The sequence below is a fragment of the Hemicordylus capensis genome, chromosome 4 (assembly GCF_027244095.1).
Source record: "Hemicordylus capensis ecotype Gifberg chromosome 4, rHemCap1.1.pri, whole genome shotgun sequence".
Taxonomy (NCBI): domain Eukaryota; kingdom Metazoa; phylum Chordata; class Lepidosauria; order Squamata; family Cordylidae; genus Hemicordylus; species Hemicordylus capensis.
In genome coordinates, this window is record NC_069660.1 from 77,216,333 (window position 1) to 77,238,509 (window position 22,177).

General features: G+C 45.1%; 1 protein-coding gene across 5 annotated transcripts in view; it reads left to right on the top strand.

The window, feature by feature from the left end:
* TBC1D22B (TBC1 domain family member 22B) overlaps nucleotides 1-22,177 on the top strand; it is a 68,513-nt gene that overhangs the window by 13,492 nt on the left and 32,844 nt on the right. For all 5 annotated transcript variants that reach the window (XR_008306087.1, XM_053245208.1, XM_053245211.1 and 2 more), the window contains 5 exons: nucleotides 800-979; nucleotides 1,797-1,867; nucleotides 2,669-2,797; nucleotides 3,345-3,410; nucleotides 8,550-8,664. Coding sequence is in view for 4 of the 5 variants with exons in the window: in XM_053245208.1 (XP_053101183.1) it covers nucleotides 800-979; nucleotides 1,797-1,867; nucleotides 2,669-2,797; nucleotides 3,345-3,410; nucleotides 8,550-8,664 (561 nt within the window). In the remaining variant the exon portion in view is untranslated. The remainder of the gene's footprint in view (nucleotides 1-799; nucleotides 980-1,796; nucleotides 1,868-2,668; nucleotides 2,798-3,344; nucleotides 3,411-8,549; nucleotides 8,665-22,177) is intronic.

Below are 22,177 nucleotides of genomic sequence, written 5' to 3' on the forward strand. Positions count from 1 at the left end.
GGGAGCGAACTTGGAACCTAGATGCTCTTCCTAGAGCGGCTCCATCCCCGAAGGAGAATATCTTACAGTGCTTACACATGTGGTCTCCCATTCAAATGCAAACCAGGGCTGGCCCTGCTTAGCAAAGGACAATTCAGGAAAGAGAGTATGAAAATTGGAGCACATGGGAAGGATTGAGCAGAAGAGAGGACAATGCAGGGAAAGCTCTGAGAGACTGGTCATGTTCAGTGGTGTAGGTCAGGCTGGATGATCTTGGCCTTATTCAGAAATCTCGCAGTTTATGTGGTTCAAAAGCCATCTGTAAATTGCAGGGCAGGGGCTATTGCTATTGAAATGTATGTCTTTGCCACCATCCATTGGCATGGTGAAAGCAATCAGGACTTCTTTGCCTATGAATGGTTGTTAAAGTGTTCTGGTTACAGTGGTTACAGGGATCCTTAATGTTCTGTAGAATGCATATTTTAGTAACTTGCCCAGGAAGAGTAGGTGAGTTTATGGTTGATATTTTCTGGTCTTGAAGTTGCATTTGTACCTTCTTGATAACAGCATGGCAGGAAAATGTTCATCAGGTGAAGCTTCATTCACTACCATCATTCAGTCATGGAAGAGAACATTTCACAGGTGGAGAACCTTTCCCTGCCATGCGTGTGTTAAAGGCAGGGGAAATTCCTTGGAATTGGCAACTCTGGATGCATGGAGAAGATGGTGAATTCTGGAAGCTCCAGTTACTCCGCTTGCTTCAGTGCTTGCTGCTGCCCAGTGTGCTCACAGCCTGATGGGCCTCTTTGACCTCTTCTAGAAGATGCCTGTATGCGCAACCCCCTCCACAAACAGCAATCCCTCCCACTCCGACCCATCATTCCACTCGTTGCTCGCATCTCTGACCAAAATGCTTCAGGGGCTCCTCCCATGACGGTGCGTGAGAAGACTCGCTTGGAGAAGTTCCGGCAGCTTCTGTCCAGCCACAACACAGACCTAGGTGAGTCTGAAGGTGGGAAAGCAAGAAGTCCCTGAAGTCTTGCTGGTTCTGTAGATATTGCCAGGTTTATACCCTCTTCTCTCCATTGGTCATCTTTTGACAAAAGCAGTAGTGCTGTGTTGGAACTGAAAGGAAAGATGTGGCACCGACTTACATTTTGTAAAGCATCTAATTTACCATGAATACGACAGATATTTATATATCTCTTTTCAACAAAAGTTCCCAAAGCAGTTTACATAGATCCCTCCAGTGGTTGCTGCTGGTGTCTGTCTTCTGTTTCTTTCTTTTTTTAAAGACTGTGAGCCCCTTGGGGACAGGGAGCCATTTCATAAATATAAATAAATGAAATGGCTCCCTGTCCCCAAAGGGCTCACTGTCTAAAAACGAAACTTAAGATAGATACCAGCAGCAGCCCCTGGAGGGTTGCTGTGCTGGGGATGAATAGGGCCAGTTACTCTCCCCCTGCTAAACAAATGGTGCCTCTTTTACCATAGTTGGTGTCTACACAATAAAGTGATACAACATATCTTGTCTATTAAAAACTTTTCTAACTCGCCTTTCCTAGTGCTCAAGGCAACTTACAACATAGATTTAAAACATCCAGTTGCATTAATGGTGCATTAAAATACAATTAAAAACCTATAATTACAAAAACAAATACACACACACCCGCCCCCAGAACAATAGAAACCATTGCCATAGAAACTGGAGTTCTCGAAGCTGCCAGTCAGGCAGGAGTTGCCTTTCTTCCCAAGTGAAGGGATGTCATCCAAGAGACTGTGTGTGAAGAAACTAACTGCTTTCTGTTTGCTTGCAGATGAACTGAGGAAATGCAGCTGGCCTGGTGTTCCCAGAGAGGTTCGGCCTGTGACATGGCGGCTTCTATCAGTGAGTGCTGCATTCTTGGGACAGGGTGACTTTCATGCATCCTGTAGATAAAACATGTACACAAGAGGCATTAACCGGACTCTAAGGAAGCACAGCAGTTACCTGTTTTTCTGGTTCGGTTCTGTACATCTCTCTGAGCCTTCTTGTCTGAGCTTCTATTTAACTGAAAATGAACATGCCACTCATAGTGCAGAAGGGCAGTGCATGTGACACAGCTTGAAAGACAACTGAGTTTTAGAAATAATAATGAATGATGGGCTAATTATGCCTGTTCGAGACAAACATGTAGCTGGATCCCAGAAGGCTTTCCTTACAGAAAATGAGAGAGGATTTGTGGCAGTTGCATGTTGGGGGTTCCAGAAACATTTCCCATGTGAAATCTGCCAGTTGTTAAAACTAGAGTTGATGGATTCGGTACAAAGCAGCTTCTGATGGAGAGCTTTGGCCCTCCAGCTGTTTTTGGACACTAACTCCCATCATCCTCAGCACAGTGGCAAGTAGGGATTATGGGAGTTGTAGTCCAACATCTGCAGGAGGGCCAAAGATTTGCAGCATTTATGGACAAAGTTGGCAGATGCAGCTTTTTCTAGCATGGCAGTGCTAGAATGGAAGGAACAGTTGACTAACCTTGGGCCTGTGAAGCAATTATTTTGAGGTTCCAGCTTTTTCCTTATTGAATCTTGCAACCCTAGTTAGGGCACTTCTCCTGCAAGCTGCAGCTGTCAGGAAGAATGGATAGACATTTTGAGCACAGCAGAGGAAAGGAGGAGACTTGGCTTGACAATTTCTCTTTTCCTACAGGGTTATCTACCTGCCAACATGGAGAGACGGAAGCTGACCTTGCAGCGCAAGCGCGAGGAGTATTTCGGCTTCATTGAGCAGTATTATGACTCTAGAAATGAAGAGCATCATCAAGATACATACCGGCAGGTACCCAGCTGCCTGCCACTTCTGCCGCGTGGCGTCCTGGAATAGCTTGGGATTCCATGATGCATGGCTGTCAGCATTTTTGCCTCTAGCTCTGCCCATTACTGTGTCAGGTCCATCCTGCGCGACACTTGAGTGTTGTTGTGGCACAGAATATGAGCAGAATGTACTGCCAGAAGTGAGCAGATGTGCCCATCAACCATAGGGGGAAAATATTTTTAAAATAGCCAAGGTACTTGAAGCTGCCCTCATGTTTCACTCCCATTCCAGATGTTCTCCTTTATTCTTCAGGTGCTGACTGTGTTGTAGGTGTCATGGTTAGTATGTTCATACTGGCCTCCATATTGAGATGTCCTCTTTGTTTTATTGAAGGGGAAGCAGGCAGTTTTTGGTTTGGGGCTGGTTTCTGAGTGATCTAATATCATGTATCTGTCCAGTGCAAAGTGCTGCTTTGATTTGGGCCATAGAAATATTTCCTTTTTTGTTGCTATTGGACAGATAATGTCAGCAATCCCTGTTTTGTTAAAAGAAATTTCCATTCACTTTTCAGATCCACATAGACATTCCGCGGACGAACCCCCTCATCCCTCTCTTTCAGCAGCCGCTAGTCCAAGAGGTGAGAAGAGGTTTCCCATTCTAGCTTTTCTGGAATGTAACTTACTAGCTTGTGTTTGTAGCCAAAGGTGGCGTCCTGAGGATTTTTCATCTTTTCCCGCATAATAATGTCCCCATAAGGCAGGACTGCAGAACTTGAGGCTTCCTACAGATGTTGGACTGCAACTTCCATAATCTCTTACTAATGACCACTGTGGCCAGTATGTCACCATGTCAAATTTATTCTAGATCTTGCAAAAAAGAGGAGACCTTGTGGCACTGTGCTCAGTGGCGGCCAAGCATCCTCTGTAGCATCTAGTTCTGATCCCTGTTCTCATAATCTAAATTCTGCCCTAGAAATCAAGATCACATGCAACTTTAAAAAAGAATAGTGGGGACTGTATCTTGCTATCTTAGTTGTTCTGTTTGCCTGTTGGGCCAAGTGCCCCTTATGTGCACATGGCAAAGCTTCATCTCACTGGTGCACTGTCAGCGTTTTATAGCAGAGTAGTAGGTGAAGTCTCACAGCAGCAATATGATTTGCCTAAGGGCTTGTAGTGGCAGAGCCAAGATCGAGCTAGCTCTTTGGGTTGGACCAGTCAGGACTGTGCATTTTATACAAGAGCTAATAACTACAAACCAGCTTTGCTGTGGAGCTCATAATCCTTCTACCAGCCTAATCCTATTGAATAACTGCTGGTGCCTGTAGATCATGCAGTTCCAGTCAAGTCTGCGTGGATTTCATCCATTCTGAAGCCTTTGTGCACAATGAAAGGCAGGGTTTCTTTTATATAAAAGAACTAGTAGTTGATTGGCTACTGGAATTTATAACAACTAATGGAAGATGTGTCCAGAACTGCAGGCTGTGCCGCCATGAAAGTCTGATTCAGATCTTCAGGTTTCTGGAGAGGATAAGCACACAGTGAGTTCTATAAATGAATAGCTAACACAGTCCTGAGTTGTTGGCCTTGACATTAATAGATCCGTAGCTGTTCTGAGGGTTGGAGAGGCCCATTGTCCCCATTGCTGATACTATAATATAGCTTGTTTGCTGGCATGTCCTGCCTTTCTCCTGGTAGCTGACAATAGCTCATAGATTGTGGGTTAAAGCATTGTTCAGTCTAAAAGCTAGAGCACTTCTCTGTTAATGCAGGTGGTAGTGCTGCAAAGTAAAACTGTCATGTTCAGACTGTGATTAATGAGAGCTATCTATTGTGACTGTTCTGAACACCACTGCTGACCAGTCTGTGAGATTAGAAAATGAACCTACGCAGACTCTTTCATGAAAAGTTAATACCCATGCTGCTAGGGATACTTCCTGTTCCTGTAGTAGTTTAGCAAGTTTCCTGTGACGAGCAACAGCCTTCTAGATATTTAATTTGAATAAAGTCCTGAATAAAGCTTCTGATTTGAATAAAGCTTCAGCTCTGGACTCTTGCCCACTTGCAAGGTGCAGACCTTGTGAATGCAGATGTAATGAGGTCCTGTGAGTGCTAGTGCACTTCAGGCAAGGTTGTTTGTACTTGTAATTACACATGTATAGACATGTATTACTAGTTTGGATTCTTGAGAATTCCAGCTTTTCTGAACTAAAATCAGCATTTTTCTAGTCCTCATTGTTATGGGCAGTGATGGCTGGTGCAGACAAGCTGTGGGCAGGTTGGAGAATGAGCCGCAGGTTCATTGCTTGAGGCTCCTGTTCAACTCTACCCTGGCTTCCTCTCCCATTTGCCCCCGGACTGAGTGGACTGGTAATTCGGCCAGTAATAGAGCTTAGGTAAGTGAGGCAGAATGGGAATATCAAGCACCACACCTGTGGCTTGTTTTCCATCTCACTCCCACTGGTTTGCATCAACTGCACTGGTTGTGGAGATCGTGCTGGCCCTGGCAGCAGAACAACCCCCTTTGATGGTTCAGGGTGTAGCCTCCTTTACATTATATGGCTGCAGTTCACCACTGTAGTCTCGTGCTATGCACGGTTACTCTTAATTCTTACTGACCCTTACTTAGCCAAGCCCCTCTCCTTGCTGCCTCACCCTTCTACAAACATTCAAATATTAGGTTTGGAATAAAGCATACAAAAAGACCACCTGCGTGCATTTTTGTAATTTGAGTGCAATTTTCTTGTTCTAATGCTTTTCTTTGAAGAACTTGGATGTGTGTGTATTTGCCATATTTGATAGGTGAAAGCTGATTGTTTATTTACATTATCTACTCCAAGCCTGCCTGCTTTCAGTTGCTCAAGGCAGCTCACAAAATCAATGATGGCTCAGGGTCTATAAATATGGTTGACACTGGAAATTACATATTTCCATTTAACAAATGCTACTGCCCTTCTCTGGAGCTTGAAGGCCAGGGGCTCTTTCTGACATAGCATTAGCTTCTGAGAATTTCGGAAAACAGTGGGGCATATTGCTGCTTTGTGAGCATTTCCAGTGCTTGGTGTGAGGTCGAAGGCTTTGGAGAAAGCCAGTGGCTTTTCCTGATGTGCTGAGGGTTGGAAAGCAGTGAGAGATCTTGTTGCTTTTCAAGTCTCTTCAAGGCTCAGTATGAGGTCACAGTGAGCCGCCTTCCTCCTCATCTTTTCTCTGAGGCTCAGCGTGACATGGACAGGGCCCTGCCCCACTTACCACTGGGCCTCAGAAGCAGGCAGAGAACTTTCAGAATTCAGTGTGATGTCATAGACAGGAAGCCATCCTTTCTTGAGGGGAGAGGAGAGAGGTTGATGGTGAGCACAAATTGTGGCTAACTACCAAGGCCAGTCTAAATGTGTGGACTCCCAGTTAAAACATAAACCAGAGTAAGCCTCAAACGCTTAAACAGCAGCAAGCCTACAGACCAGAGATCATTCTCCCCTTCATCTAGCCAAAGACCTTTTGGAATAAATGGCCTTACAAATAATCTAAATACCAGGAAGAACACTCATAACCCTCATATGAGAGGTCACTCCAGGCAATTGTTGAGAAAGCCCTGTCTTTATTGTTGACTCCTTAACCTCTGAATGGAAATTACCTGAAGCAAGGCTATTGTAAACCTCAGGTTTTACAATAAGCATCCTAGGGTCCTCAAGTAACACCCTGGCTCATGTCATGCATCTAGAATTTCCTCATTTGGATTAGCTCTGTGTTGCAGCCATATGGGGAAAGCAATGTATGGGTCCAGCAGGCCAGTGCTGCAGCAATGTCTGTTTTTGCCCTGCTGTGCTCATGCAAATTGCTGCTGAGCAGCAGCATGGCACAACAGCGTATATGCTGCTTCCCTAGCACATGCTTGTGGCAGCAGGGCTGTTTCACATGGTAAAAGTTTGAATGTATGAACACAGGTTGAAAAGGTAGCATGAAGGGCTGAGATGGTGGGTGCAGATTCATCAGTACAAAAGTTGAGGAACCTTTGATAAGATTTCAGTGACTGGCATCCGGATGAAGTTGCATGCGGGGAGCACTTCTCACAAGAGGAGAAGGGTGGCTTTCAGCAATCCCTCCCCTTCCTTCTAAATTCATATGTATTCCCAAACATATATCCCTCAGGGTTGACCTCAGAGACACATTTTCATAGACACACATAGCACTGACAGCTACAGGGGGTACATCAAAATGCCCTTCCTTTCTTTCATGAACAGAGTTGCTCTTTGTGTGCAACTCTTAGTCGGGCCAGTAGATGCAATGGTATCTGCAGAATTACCTTTGGGAAAATGTGGGATTGACTCTGTAAGGCTGCCTGACGTGCCAGAGCAGATCTGACCTACTGTAGAAATTGCTCTTTGGCTGTGTTTTGTGAGAAATCTGTTTGAATTATTTTAAGAAGTGCTCTGTTTAAATTTGTGATGGTGGTGGTAGAACCAGCTTAGTGTATACCTTCTAGCAAAATCCCTGAAGCTCTTGCTGCAAAATCCATCAGCATGCCTGCTTCTCTCCAAGAGTTCTGAAGTCTGGTAGCTGAAGGCTCCTCTAGTTGGGGGCTATGAGGAAAAAAGCTACATATGAAACTGTGTTGGAACATGTCACACTTCTCCTCATACAAATTGGGTAAATGGTTCACCGGTAACAGAACTTGTCATCTGAGTAGTGCCTTGACTTGTTTCTGTTATGCTTTTGTCCCCCTTGAGCCAGGCCCCAAGAAAGAAGGATGTTTTGGGGAGCAGCTAAATGAAGTGCCAGTCAAGAAATAGTGGAGCACTGGGGAATATACCCATAGCCAGAAACTTGATGGTGGGGGTGGATGGGTGGGTACAAGAATCAAAGGGAGACAGCAACAAGTCTGAAGGCAGGTAGTTTTTACAGGTTTTTCATTCATTCAATCATTTAAGTACGCTTGTTTTAAGAAAAGAGATGAAGTGCTTCTCAGTCATCCAAATGCCTTTGCTGTCATCTGTAAGAATTGAATAAGGGACTTCATATTCAGCAGTTTGGTGGCATACTACTTGCAAAGTTTTTAACAGGAACTTTTCTGTTAAATTTGTGGAGCCCCTACAGTATACCCCCTTCCTCCCAGTGGCTACAGTACTTCTGGGCAACAGTGAGGTCAAACAGTCTCCCGTTTTACCATTGTTACTATCCAGACATGGTAAAAGTAAAGTATGAGATAACACCTTCTCTTTCCCCTCTAACTTGCCCCCTGCTTGTAGCCCTATACAGAAGTTTCAGAGAAATAGGTTGGACGTCTCACCCCAGCTGCATACCACTCACAAATACAACGGCATTTGTCTGTTTTCGTGATTGGGAGGCTGGGGCGCTCTAACCATGAGTGGTGCGCTGCGATAGTGAGTGATGGGGTTGGGGTGGGACTTCCGGCCCCACTTTAGGTGCTGTATAGAGAAGTGCAGCATCCTTGCTGTAACTTCTGAATAGGGCTTGTGTTTCTCTAAGCATGCACAGCATATAGATACCCATTCTTCTTTGTGTAATTAATTGATCTCACATATGGGAGCTCCTGCTGGATCTTATCCTAGGCTCCACATTTACTCACACTGAGCATCTCTGCTCTGCACTGCCAAGAGCCCCAGATCTGGCTGTAGCCTTAGCCTGTGCATATTTCTAATTCTGTCGTGTACTTTTCTGTCCCTGCACTCATCGGATTTTCTGCGCGCTCTCTTTCTCTCTCACTCACTCCCCCCTCTGGGCATGGCTAACCCAAGCACCTCGCTTTCCTTCTCCCTCTCTAGATCTTTGAACGAATCCTGTTTATCTGGGCCATCCGACACCCAGCCAGTGGCTACGTGCAGGGGATTAATGACCTGGTCACTCCATTCTTTGTCGTGTTCCTCTCTGAATATGTTGGTAAGCAATGCTTGATGGCTGCAGTGTGCTATTAGCCCTTTGCTGTTGAATGCCCAAATTGTCATCATCCGATAAGCTTTATTGTGCCAGAGATGCTCTGCTGTTGTATGAAGCTAGAACTGCATATTAATCTGTGTTCATTTCTCTTCTGGATTTACTCTTGATGGTTGCGTACAATGCTTAACAGTGAAAGAAGGTATGGTTTTGAATGCATATCTAGCTGCAAGCTGGGCAGAAGAAACCATTTGTGACGAAAATGCCATAGAGTGTCATGGCTGGGGTTGTGTCAAAAATACTTTAAACTCTGTGGCAAGGGAACCTCTGCTCATCTCCTATAATTCCCTGGAAACTATTGGGATGGCAGCCTGGCTAAGAGATTTATCACATTAACGTCACAGGCAGTTTTGTACTGTAGTTCGCACATGTGTTTATCTTCCTCACAGTAGCCCTGTGTGACAGGTCACTACTATGACTCAGTTTGAGAGCAGAATGTGTTTTCTCCAAAGGCTTAGGGTGGAAACTGCAGGTTCGATTGTGCATCTGTAGAATGAGCCGGCTCATTCTACAGATTCAATGCTGGGGTAACACAACTGGGCTATACCAATACTCTTGACACTATCAAGTTCACCCATTCTTTTCACTTAGTGTGTTTTCTGGGGTGATTTCTCTTGCTATCAAGGCAGGTAGGCTCAAGAGTAAATTTACTTTATAAAGACCAACAGTTCATAACCTGGGGAGCACTGTTCCCTCTAACAGAGATTCCCAGATGTTGTTGACTACAATTCCCAGCATCCCCAGCTGCAGTGGCCTTTGGCTGGGGATTCTAGGAGTTGTAGTCAACAACATCTGGGAATCCCTGTTAGAGGAAACACTGCTGGGGAGCCAGTTTCTACAACTGGAATGTAAACCAGATTATACGTATTGCATACTTTGTACAGATGTTCGATTATAAATCAAACCTGATGAGGAACACACCCCACTGGATATTGATAGAAAATATGGTAGGTGATTATTGAGTATTTGAATATACTAGGTTAGATATTTATGGCTGGTAAGTGGAGGCAAGGCACTTCGTGCAGAGTTCCATGCGGGAAGAGCAGAGACTCTCTTTCCCAAAAGATCCCCCTCCAGATTCAGGCTAATCCTTGCCATGCAGGCACTGCTTTCACATTTTTAGATTTATCTTCATATTTGCAGTGATTAGAAACTTGCTGCTGGTTTCCTCTCCTAACAAAGTTGGTCTTCCTTGGAGCCTGAAAAGCTCTGCTTCCTTTTGCCATAGTGTAACTTTATCCAGACTACAGATACAAATGGATCATAGCAGTGACACTCTTGCTGCTCTGTCCCATTACTAGCATCCTTAAATAGCTGCTCATTATCTATGGCTCGAGCTGTTTCTGTAGACATCCATTCCCTAATGGCACAGCTTGCAGCATAGATGGCTGAGTCAGCAAGCCAACAGGGGCTCCCAGGGGAAGCATTTTGTGTGGGAAATGACTGCTTTGTTTGAAGGTAGGAGTTATTAAGCATTTATCTCCAAATGAACTCTTCCGCATGCATTTGTGCTGACACCTGTGCCTCTTAATATTGGATTTACTGGTTTCTCCCTTGTCATTCATGTTCAGTGATAGATTAGCCTTGGCCTGCAAGGTCACTGCCACTCATTAACCCCTCTCTAGTGGAGGTGAGTGTTGCTTTCCTAGTTAGTGTCCTCAGCATATTTTGCTATTGATTGAGAAACATCCCACAAAGAGATTTGCTGCTCAATACCAGCGTCTGGTAATCATCATTTTTATGAGTCATTCAGGAAACCAGTACAAGGAGTTGAAGCACACACAACTGGGCACCATAGCCAAGGGGTTCCTGGGCCAGGGGAGGGTGTTTGTGAAACCATCCATAGATGCTGGGCATCATGCCATTACAGTATTATTTATTTACTAGCTGAACCCGCACAGAGGCTTCTGTGCGGTAGTTTACTTTCTTCTTGGAGTTTTGTTATGAGAATTTGGCTGGTTGTTCAGTTTATTTTTCCATGTGTCTTCGTTGTCTTTTTGCAGTTCTTTCTGTGAATGAGTGCACTTTGTATTTGGATGTTTTTTTGGGGGGTTGGTGTTTCAAGTATTTGATCAGGAGTTTTTTTTGTCTTGCCTTCCCCTCTCCCTCTTGCCCCAGTGTCTCGCCTCTGATCCCCCCACCACCTTCTGCCCCCGTGTCTCGCTCAGGTGTTTTATTTTGTTTTTTAGTGTTGAGTGTGGCTACTGTTGGCCCTGTTTTTCTACTCAGTACTTTGTGGGGAGGGTGTGTGTGAGAGCCAGTCCTCACAGTCTGGCTCTCCATAGCTTTGTCCCCACCCCCGCAGCCCTTCGCTTTCCTCCCCCGCCACTTATTCTGCCCTCCTCTGTCACATGTCCCCCTACTGGCTCCCTCTCGCACCCATTCCTGTGCCAGGCCCTTGAGTTTTGTTCCTCCCACCCCTTGTGCAGCCTTATCCCCTTTGCTCTGTCTTTTTCTTTTCATATTCTTTTTCTGGTGTGGCCGCCTCGTTGCAGCCGGGTCCTACGGCTCTCTCTCACCCCAGCCCGGCTCTGGCTTATTGCTGGCTGGACCCGGCCTCTCCACCTTATTGCTGCGCAGCCGGCCTTGCCGCTGCTGGGTCGAGCCAGCAATGCTCGGCCGGGCCTGCCATTTCGCCCGGCGCGGGCTCTCCGCCCCCTTGCTCTTGCCGGGTTGAGTCAGTGGCGCTCTGCCTTGATGCAGCCGGGCCTGGCATTTTGCATGTCCAGCCCCCCCGCCGCCTCTGCTTGCTTCCTCGGCCGCCGGGCCCGCTGCCGCTTGCCCCCACAGCCAGGCCCTCTGCCATCGCTGGCCTCCCCGGCCATGCCCGCCAACACAGCCTTTTGCCTGCGCAGCTGCCTGCCAGGCCCGCTGCCGCTTTCCCCCACCGTCGGGCCCTCTGCCTTCTCCGGCCTCCCGGCCATGCCCACCACTGCTGCAGATTGCCTGCGCGGCCTCCTCTGGCCTCCCCGGCTATGCAGTTGCTTTTTGTAATTGGCTGATGGTGATTTCTATGGCCCCTATGCTGTTGAGGTGCTCTTCAAGGTCTTTTGGAATTGCACCTAGGGCGCCAATTACCACTGGGTTTATTATATTATTTCTTGTTTACACAGTCAGGCAGGTGTTATTGACTGGTTTGTTTTCTCCAGACATCGAGTCCTTTCCAAGGACCTGGGATGGCTGAATTTTATTGTCAGTGTTGTTGCTGTTGTTATAGATATTGTCGCAGAATATAGGCTGTTCCCAGTAAAGTTGCTTTTTGTAATTGGCTGATGGCGATTTCTGTGGCCCCTATGGTGTTGAAGTGCTCTTCAACGTCTTTTGGAACTGCACCCAGGGAGCCAATTACCACTTGGATTATTTTGGTCTTTTTCTGCCACAGCCTTTCAATTTCAATTTGTAGATCTTTGTATTTTGTTATTTTTTCAATTTCTTTTTCTTCTATTCTGCTATCCCCTGGTATTGCTATGTCGATTATTTTAACTTGTTTTTCTTTCCTCTCGACTACAGTTATATCTGGTGTATTGTGTGGCAGATGTTTGTCTGTTTGTAGTCGGAAGTCCCATAATATTTTTACATATTCATTTTCTACAACTTTTTCAATTTTATGGTCCCACCAATTTTTGGCTACAGGTAGCTTGTATTTTTTGCAGATGTTCCAGTGTATCATCCCTGCTACCTTGTCATGCCTTTGTTTGTAGTCAGTCTGTGTGATCTTTTTACAACAGCTGATTAGGTGGTCCACGGTTTCATCTGCTTCTCTACAAAGGCGGCACTTGCTGTTTGTTGTTGACTTTTCTACTTTTGCTCTTATTGCATTTGTTCTTAGTGCCTGTTCTTGTGCAGCCAGTATTAAACCCTCAGTTTCTTTCTTCAAGTTGCCATTCTTAAGCCATTGCCAGGTCTTGGTGATGTCTGATTTTCCACTTATATTGTGCAAATATTGACCATGCAGTGGCTTATTTTTCCATTTTTCTTCTCGGTTCTTGACTTGTTCTTTCTTGTAGGCCTGCTTTGTTTCATTGGTGTTGAATGTTTCGTGTTATTGACCATTTGAAGTGCATCTTCTTCACTGTCCTTTATATATTCTTCAAGTCCACTTTTCTCTTCCTCTACTGTTTGATGGACTTGCAGCATTTCTCTTCCACCTGAGCTGTGAGGGAGGTATAGCCTATTTACATCACTGCGAGATGCAGAGCATGATTGATGGTCATGATTTTCCTGGCCTTACGATCTATCGTCTCTAGCTCTGCCTGGGTCCAGTCTATTATTCCTGCAGTGTATCTGATAACAGGTATAGCCTAGGTGTTTATGACTTGTATGGTGTTCCCGCCATTGAATTTGGACTTGAGGATTTTTCTAACCCTCCTGATGTATTCACTTGCAATTTTTCTTTTAACTTCAGCCTGTGCAATGTTATCAGCCTGGAGAATGCCCAAGTATTTGTAATGTTCTTTCTCTTCCAGGTTCTTGATGTTGCTTCCATTGGGCAGTTCTATTCCTTCTGTTTTTCTTATTTTCCCTCTGTTCATTATTAATGCAGCACACTTGTCTAGTCCAAACTCCACTGCTATATTGCTACTGAATATACGGACAGTGTTTAGCAGTGATTCGATTTCTGACTGGGACTTTCCATACAACTTCAGATCGTCCATGTACAGCAGATGGTTTATTTTACTTGATGTTTTAGATGATTGGTATCCGAGGCCTGTTTTGTTTAGTATTTGTGAAAGTGGGGTCATGGCGATTACAAACAACAGAGGGGATAGTGAGTTCCCTTGGAAAATGCCTCTTCTAATGCTAACCTGTCCAAGTGTTTTGCCATTGATTGTTAACTGTGTACTCCACGTGCTCATTGCTTTTTTTTTTTATAAATATCTGAATGTTTTTGCTGACACCAGTTGTTTCTAAACATTTCAGTATCCATGTGTGAGGCAGTGAATCAAAGGCTTTCTTGTTGTTATTATTATTATCAATAATAATAATAATAATAATAATAATAATAATAGTTACATCCCACATTGAAAACAGTGTGTGTATCTGGTTGCCCCATCTCCAAAACAATACTGAAGAACTGGACAAGTTTCTCAATAGGTAACTGGACCATTTTCCATAGACATCAAATAAGACTCTTGGATGACTGCTATGATATAAGAGCTATATACAGCTTTTTAATAACAACAAAACAGTTCACAAAGTGACTTACATAGCAAAAGGAATGAGAAGAGCCTTTGTTGTCCCAAAATGGGCTCACTTTTAAAAAGAAATGCAAGGGAGGCAACAGCCACTGGGGAGGGGGGACGAGGACTCTGCTGGGGCACAGTTGCCAACCCTGCTAGATACAAGAGAACTACTATTTTAAAAGGTGCCTCTTTGCCCAGTTAGCAGGGGTTGTTCACTGTTGCCCCACAGTTGATCAAGTAAGCATTCACCCTTCCTGTTCGTTGCTTCCAGAGATTAGTGCTTGTGGCTGCTCCCATTTGTCTGAAAATGCCTCCACTCAGATTCCCAGTGAGATCTTTGGCCAGTGAACTGGAGCAACCTCTGCTCCCTCTCCATTTCCTTTTCCTCTTGTACATTGTCTCCTCTTCTGAAGGTGCTCACAGTTGGCCTGCTACACAAGCCCAGCTGCCTCCGTGAGCTGGCAGAGCGCACGAGCCCTTCTGGGCCTCTGCCAGTGACAGATCTATATATGGAGTGTCTGCTGCTCCCATCAGATCAATGGTTTCAGCTGAACATTGCTGAGCACTGCTTGTTTCAGTGAGTGTAATCTGATAGAATGGCTTATGGGAGTTGTCAGGTCTTCGGCTGTAAAGGCAGAGACTGTGACTATCCTACAGGTGGAATAACTGCAGGTTGCCAAGTCTCATAGATTGGCAGATGTCCTGTGTTAGAAAAGATGTCAAGGCTGCCTTAAAATAGCATGTGCAGGTAGCAGTCTCCAGCATTGATGGTTACTCCCAGCCAAAACATGACAGGTGTGCTAGAGGGGGTGGTCTTAACATTGAGTCACTTCCTTCAGCTCAGTCCTATCTGGTCCTATCCAGTTATTGCAAGAGGGCTTCATTTAGCCAGAATTCTGTTTTTTCTCTTGAAGCAGCAACATGGAACTGGGAATAACAAGCCAAATGCCCATTTAAATCCGCAGTTTAGGCTCACTATTGGCCTTTAAGAGAGCCCTAAGAACTTATTTGTTTGACCAGGCCTTCCAAGGCTTGTAAAGTGTTGTTGTTTTTTAAAAGTATTTTAATTGGTTTTAAATGGTTTTAATTGTTTCTGAATTGTTTTCATATTGTTTTTAGCACTGTGTTTTGAATTGTGTGTTTTTATGTCTTTTTAAAGTTGTTGTACATTGCCCAGAGCCTCTGGGTGGGGTGTTTTAGGAATGGATTGGAATGGATGAATGAATATAATTATTAATAAATGCCAGTGTAGTCTAGTGGACAGGGCTTGAGTTTTTCCTCTGCAAAACAAATAATGGTAGTCCTACATAGTATGAGAATATGAATGAGAATAACACACCCTGCACAACAAAAGTGCTAGACTTTGAGATAATATTGATAATACCAAAGCAGTGAAGGAGGGCGCACACAGACAATTCCCTTAGGAGGCAAACCTTTAAGTTGAGTCTTGGGCAGGTAGGGGATCCTGCAGGCTTTGGGAATTACCTCCTAGTGTGTGTGTGTGTGTGTGTGTGTGTGTGTGTGTGTGTGTGTGTGTGCGCCCTTGTTCTTTCTAGATGGCTCCAAGTACCTAATTATGTGCACAAAGGAAGCTGGGCACTTCCTTTTGCCAAGCCCCAGTTTCTGGTTTTTTGTGTTTTTTTGGACAAACAGGTTACACTAACTAGCCTGCTGCTGGTGTGCAGAGTAAGCATTAACACTTAGATGTCACCCAGTGGGCTTGTTCAGGTCGTGTCCGGATGGCAGCTTCCTGTGCTGTCACTTTTGTCTGGAGCTTCTGTGCTAAATTGGAAGTCAAGGAAGCCAGCAAGCAGATTCTTTTAAGCAGGGTTTCTCTCCCCCTACCCCACCCCCACTTCTTTTTCTTTCAAAGGAAGGTTGGTTTTTCCCTGGTCTTTCTGGGCACATATCCATTGTCTGTACCGTGAGGGTGCAAGTGTGCCTACTAAGGTCAGAAAAAGCACACATTTCCTCTGCCCGTGTCTTGTGTGTATTAAATACACACCAGCATGCAAAGCTGTGAGCTCAGCTCCCGGTTTTGTGTAAATTAATTCCACTTGCCACTTAGTGGTGCTATCTCCAGGCTTGCTGACAAAATCCAAGTCCAAAGAAGTTTGCTCTTCCTAGCAGGCACATAACTTCGCCCGCCAGAGTTGTGCATCTGAATTCTCGCCTTACTTGGCTCCAGAGTGCCTTGCGCTGTGGTGTCAATCACAGCCACATTAGACTCTTCTTCATGCCAGCCTCGAGTGGCTGCCACAAAGCCGTTGGCTGCCTTTTGGTTTCTGTCAGAGCCATATGTTCAGTATCCAGGTTTTTTCTGTGGGACCTGTTTTAAGGTTCTTGCGGAACAGATGTTTCTCTAGCATATTGCTCAACACACAGGGTTTTCCAAAGCTCCTCTTTGCCAGGACTTCTGGCTCATGTTTCCAGTGCTGATTGTGCTCTTTGCAGTGAATAGGCTGTCTTTGGGTGGGAGTGAATGGGATTTACTGCAGGATTTGTTTGCCTCTGATAACCATCGTTGTAAGACAGGCTGATCATAGCCATGTGCTGTCTTATATTTTTCTGGCTGGCTCCCTGTACTGTTTCCTGACGTTTTATTTTTTTGTTGTTTTGAATGGACATTTCCACTGAAGCAGCATCACATTTCATTAAAGAAGATACTGTGGACTTTGAGTTGACAAGTGAAAAGGAGCCTGCCTCCTTTTTGTTGGTGATTAAATCCAATCTTCTGGCTGTTGCAACCTGTAGGAGACCAGCTGAAAGACTGAAAGAAACAGCCACCATCTATCCGAGGAGAGAGGGAGATTCCGTTGTCCCTTGTGTATTTTGTTAAAACATCAGACGTATTTGCAGTGCAATACAAGCAAGTCAGGGTGAGAAAAAGCACAGCAGTCCATTGGAAGTACCATGATGCTGCCCTAAGGTGGTAAGGCAGAGTCTTTGGATAAGCTCAGGTTTAAGGCGAGGTAGCTCTTTACCTACTCTGTGTTCTTTGTTCTCAGAGACTAGCACAGTCGCATGAGTGTGTTCTATCTTTGCAGTCTGCATTATGTACCCCAAACAAGCAGGCAAAAGGAGACCACAGTGAGGGTAGCACAAGCAGCCTGGTTGCAAGTGTGGGATTGATGCAGGATTTCTCCATGCCTTATCATAGCTACTTTTTTGCAGGGGCATGTCTCCTGATTTTTCAGTTTAACAGAAGTGTGGGAGACATTCCTGGGAGACAATTCCTCGGTTTGGAAGAGCAGATGAAGAAGTGTCTTGTCTGTCTGTCTGAATTAGGAGTCATGCCTTGTAAACTCTCCCTGCCTCACAACAAGCAGTTGGTCCCTAAATCACTAAAACCTCTTGAAGCACCTAAGATGCTGCCATTTTAACAGGACATTTTAACCATCGGGAAGAGCACTCTCCTCAACTAGATCTAAGAGCGTGTTGAACAGAGCAACACAAGCTGGAGTGTGACCAGGATTATAGTTTCCTGAAAAGGATCTGTTGGATCATCTAGTTACTCCCTTAACTGAGCCTTAATATTTTATGTCTAACACATCCCTGACAGATGCTGATCCAGCTGTGTTTTATTTCATTCCTGTACAGTTAGGTAGTATTTTATGTTTAACCTGTCTATCTTTTGTAATTTGAACCACCTTCCTCTTTTATTCTGTAAAATACTGAAGATCTTCCAATCACTTTAATATTTTACCTTGTTTTACGCACCCTCTTTTGGCGGGGGGGAAGAGGTCTGGAAAGGCCCTAAAAGGAAAATGGCTTAGTTTTCTTCTCTTATAATGTTCTTCCTTGACCATTTTTCATAGCTGAATCCTTTTCTTCTTCCAGTACTTCTGTTGAACTGTGACCCCTTGTGGTGAGCACAGTACTCTCACGGAAGTCTTAAAAGTAAGGCTGTTCTTATGAGCAGCCTAATCCAGGCTAGGGCAGCCCAGCCTGGGTTAGGCTGCTCATGTGCAGCGCCAGGATCTGTGCGGATCCTGGTGCTGCCCACCTGCCTAACTCCACTTTTAAGCGCAGCCTTTAGCTGAGGTTAAGGGTGTGAGCATGCCTGTAACCCCAGTGCCGGGATCATGTGCGTGCTTGAGTTTCTTGCAGCCTAAGTGCACATGGAGGTGGGCGCCTAGAGTGCCCGTCTCATGGGGGTATACCCCAAAGCACCATGCTTGTTGTGCAGACATCCGTGCTGCTTGAAGCAGCGCTGATTGTCTGGGAGTGCAGGATGAGCTCATCTAGGGGGCTGAGCGCATCTCCTGGTCATCTAGGGGGAAGGTAAGTTGGCAAAGCCTGCTCACCCACCCGTTCCTGTGAATATCCTCGGTGTCAGGTGGAGTGTAACAACCCTTTCTCACAATCCTGTAAGTGGGCTTGAGGGTGGGTGGTGGGGAAAGCTAGAGCAGCTTCCCTTCTTCTCTCTTTTTCTTGTAGAGAAGGAGAGAAGATCGTGTGCCCCCACAAGCTGCCGCTCCTCCAGACAGTGCGGAGGTTGGGGGGCCGGTATGCATCATCCCAGCCCCACCAAATCCCACAATATTCTACAAAATTCTAATTGTGCCCTAGCCCGGCCTTGGGTACTCGTGAGAACACCCTCTTAGTGTGGAAACCATGTTCCTGTTAATGCAGACTTTTATTGGCACATGTTCAAGGTTTTGTTTCCAGGGGGTGTGAAAAAAGCACAAACAAGTGTCAAAGAAATTGGATGACCATTTCTACCTGTGCCTGGAATAAAAATAAATAATAAATGTTCCCTACTTCTACTTAAATATAAGTAGAACTGAGCGTGTCTTCGTTTGTGCTTTCTTAGCTCTATTATGCCAGCTCTTGAAGGCTTTTTCAAGTGATTAGGGTCCTACAAGCCTTAAATAAAAGAACCGAGCATCCACCAGAATTCAACACAGAGCAACAGAGTATATGCAGAGTGTATTTTCCTTGTTACTGCATAACAACCCAATTCCCTTAATCATTGGGATTAGAGGGAACAATTTCTAGGCAGGCTTGTACTCTAGCAGTTCTCATTCTGAGCTGCTTAACACTTTCCATAGTGCGAACAACAGGAAGTATGGAGGGAGGGTATGCGCCCCCAAACATTCAGAGATGTGGTTGACATATAGTTGTTAGCCATAACTCGCTGCAGCTCTATCATGCATTCACCTTCTGACGCGCTGAAGGAAATCACTCAGTCATTCCGCTGAAGTGATAAGCACAAGTGAAGAATTTCTTAAGTTGTCTTAATTTCAGTGGGACTACTTTGAGTAACCTTCCTCAGTATTTCAGTCACTGTGTTTGGAAAGCCCCCTTTCCTACTTCATGTGTGTTCCCATGGCAAACACCAGTGGAACAGTGGTGTGCTTTAGCAGCCACATGGATATGTGAAGCATCTCTAAACTTTTAAGATCCTGCTGCTGTTACAGAACTTTATCCACTCCCAGTTGGTTTTCCTTCACTTGGGATATATGAAGCAAGACTCAAATCTCAGAAACATATCAGCATTTGGGACTCCATTCTGAGAACTGAATCTCTGTTGGTAGAAGGTAGTTCTGATGTTCTTTGGACTTCCTTCTGTAGTCAAAACCGAGCCTCTGACTTCGCAGGATCTAGGGCACATGACTTATGGAGCACAGGGGAATTGAAGGCAAGTTTCTCCTGATCCTTGGTGTCCTGGAACCTTTATTCCCTCATGTGGCAGGGACGCTACCTTATATTGGAGATGTAGGCATTTTGGGTGAAAGGAGTGCCTTCTCCTTGACAATAAATACATGCTTGTGTTTTAATTTAATTTTTTTTTAAAAGATTTGTTTCTATATTTTTAGCACAATATTTTAGTGTGCCTTTTTAAACATGATCTTGTTTTTAAATTTTATTGTGATCCGCCTTGGGATTTTCTTAATGAAAGGCGGAATATAAATTTAACAATAAATAAATAAACATAAATAAAATAAAATATGAGGGACCCTAGTATAGAGCATACAGGAATGGGAACGTATCACACAAAGAGCTGTGTCATCAGTGCCACTTGGGTTAATAAGAGAAGGTTGTGCAAGGACATCATTTTTTGCCTAATGATGCTGTGATGAGAAAATGGCCCTTGATTATTTTGAGGTTAAATGTGGCTTGATTTTCACAAATAACAGAGGAGGTAACTGTGGGTCTGGACTGTGCTATTTCAGATTGCATATAGAAGTTTACATAATAGAATGCTTCTGCATGGGGGAAAATCCTACACATAGTAAGCTAGTATGTCGGAGAGAAGACTAGTCTGCAACCCTTATTTTCGATCATTTAGTTTTTAAATTTAGAATTGTTTTGATCATGTTTGTTGTTCTGTTATGTGAGTTCCCACCTACAGTCTGAGGTAGTACAACCCAGACCCAGGTTTGTTTTCTCATCTGCCGTTTGTAAGAATCAGGCCTATTACTCGCTTCAGTTTTGGTCTTGCCTGTTGCCTTTATAAACGTATGAAATTGAAATGTAGAAAAGCCTTTTCAGGAGAACTTATAGGCTGAATGTCTTCAAGTTTCTGATCAGTTTTTATTCTGGAGAAGTCCTCAGAATAGAGATTGCTTGTGAGGTGTGGGTGGGAGAAACACCATTCCATGGGCCCAGACTGCCATTGCTTCAGACATTTAAGTAGGAAGAAGTGCCATGAGAGCTCTTACACCTCTGCTTCACCACTTGCAATATGTAAGTATATGCTGGAGAGCTCTCCTGTGATGCTACCTAATCTCAAGCTTCATGGAGAAATCTTGTATGAAATGTGACACATTTAAAAATTCTGCCTCGGGCCTATCTGGAATACATTGTGGGAAATGGTGAGAGAATGCAAGGGACTTGCCTGACTATGAAGATTCCCTGTTGCAAGAAAGACCATTTTATGCAGTGTTAGGAACAGTAGCATCACTGTCTTGGTTTTAGTCCATAATCATCTATATATTTAATTCTCTTGGGACCATGCGTGCCCAGGATTGGGCAGCAGAACTCTCGCGACACGCTGTGAGAGTTCGGGACTGAGGGGAAATGTTGGTTGGGGGTTGGAGGAGGCCGGAGGAGGAGGCTGGGGGGCTGCCGCTCTGGCGGCTGAGGGCGGCTAGTGAGGGGCGGCGAGAGGAGAAGAAGTGGCGGGCGGCTGAGCCGCACTGAGGAGAGGAGCCCGGCTGGGCGGGCGGTGGTGGCAGCGGGTCCTGAAAATGGCCAGGCGGAGGCTGGCGCAGCAACTGGGGCTGTTGTGGTGGGCATGGGGGCTGGGAGGGGGGAGAGTGGTGGAGGCGGCGGGCCCTGGCAAAGGAGGCGGCCAGTGAGCAGAAATGACTGGGAATAGATTGGGGCAGAAGGGAGGGGGGAAGCAGCGAGGAGAGACTACCGGTAGCGGCACAGATGCTGTGTGCCGGTTCAGCTAGTAGTATCAAAATGCTTCACGTATACCCATCTATTCATTCTCATTACATTCTTAAGAAAGGGAACCAAAGCCCATGGAATAAAATCACTTGACCAAAATGCCACGGAGAGTTTGTGTGGAATTGGGAATTGAACCTTCATGTTTAAATGAGCTAGACATTGCACTCGGTGGAGTCATTAGGAGAGTGTTTTGCTGTGAGAGTCTCTCTCTCTCTCTCTCTCTCTCTCTCTCTCTCTCTCTCTCTCTCTCACACACACACACACACACACACACACACACACACACACACACACACACACACACACCCTACTATTAGAAAGCATAATCCTTCCCTGCTTGAGGGAGGCTGTTTGGAAAAAGCACAGTAGTTCCTTGCTTGAAGGGAAGCTTATGCAGTTGGGTGAAGTGCATGGCTTAACCATGACTGCACATCTTCAGCCCTCCTACAGATGCTGGCTTATAACTCCCTTCATCACTGTTGGCCACTGTGGCTGGAGGTGATGGGAGTTGTAGTCCAAAAATAGCTGGAGGGCTGAAGTTGTGCAGCCCTGGCTTAAGCTATTTGCAGCCCCCTCCTGCTGTCCGTGGCTATCTTCTTGATCACGCCCCCTATTAGCCAATCTTATTTGCCATCCATTGCCTTAAGAAAGAACTTTGCATCTTGGCCCCTTGGATCACCTCTCCCTCTCCTTCTCTTAACATGGAAGAGCAGAGGCCCACAGATTTAGGCTTAGTTCACTAGCCAGCCATTATTTGTGGTCACCACCAATCCTCTCTCTTCCCTCGGATTCTTTTCTGGCACATTCAGAGGCTTTAGGAGATAAGTGGGTCTTTTGTAATTTGTACTGGGATATGGAGATGGAAACAATAG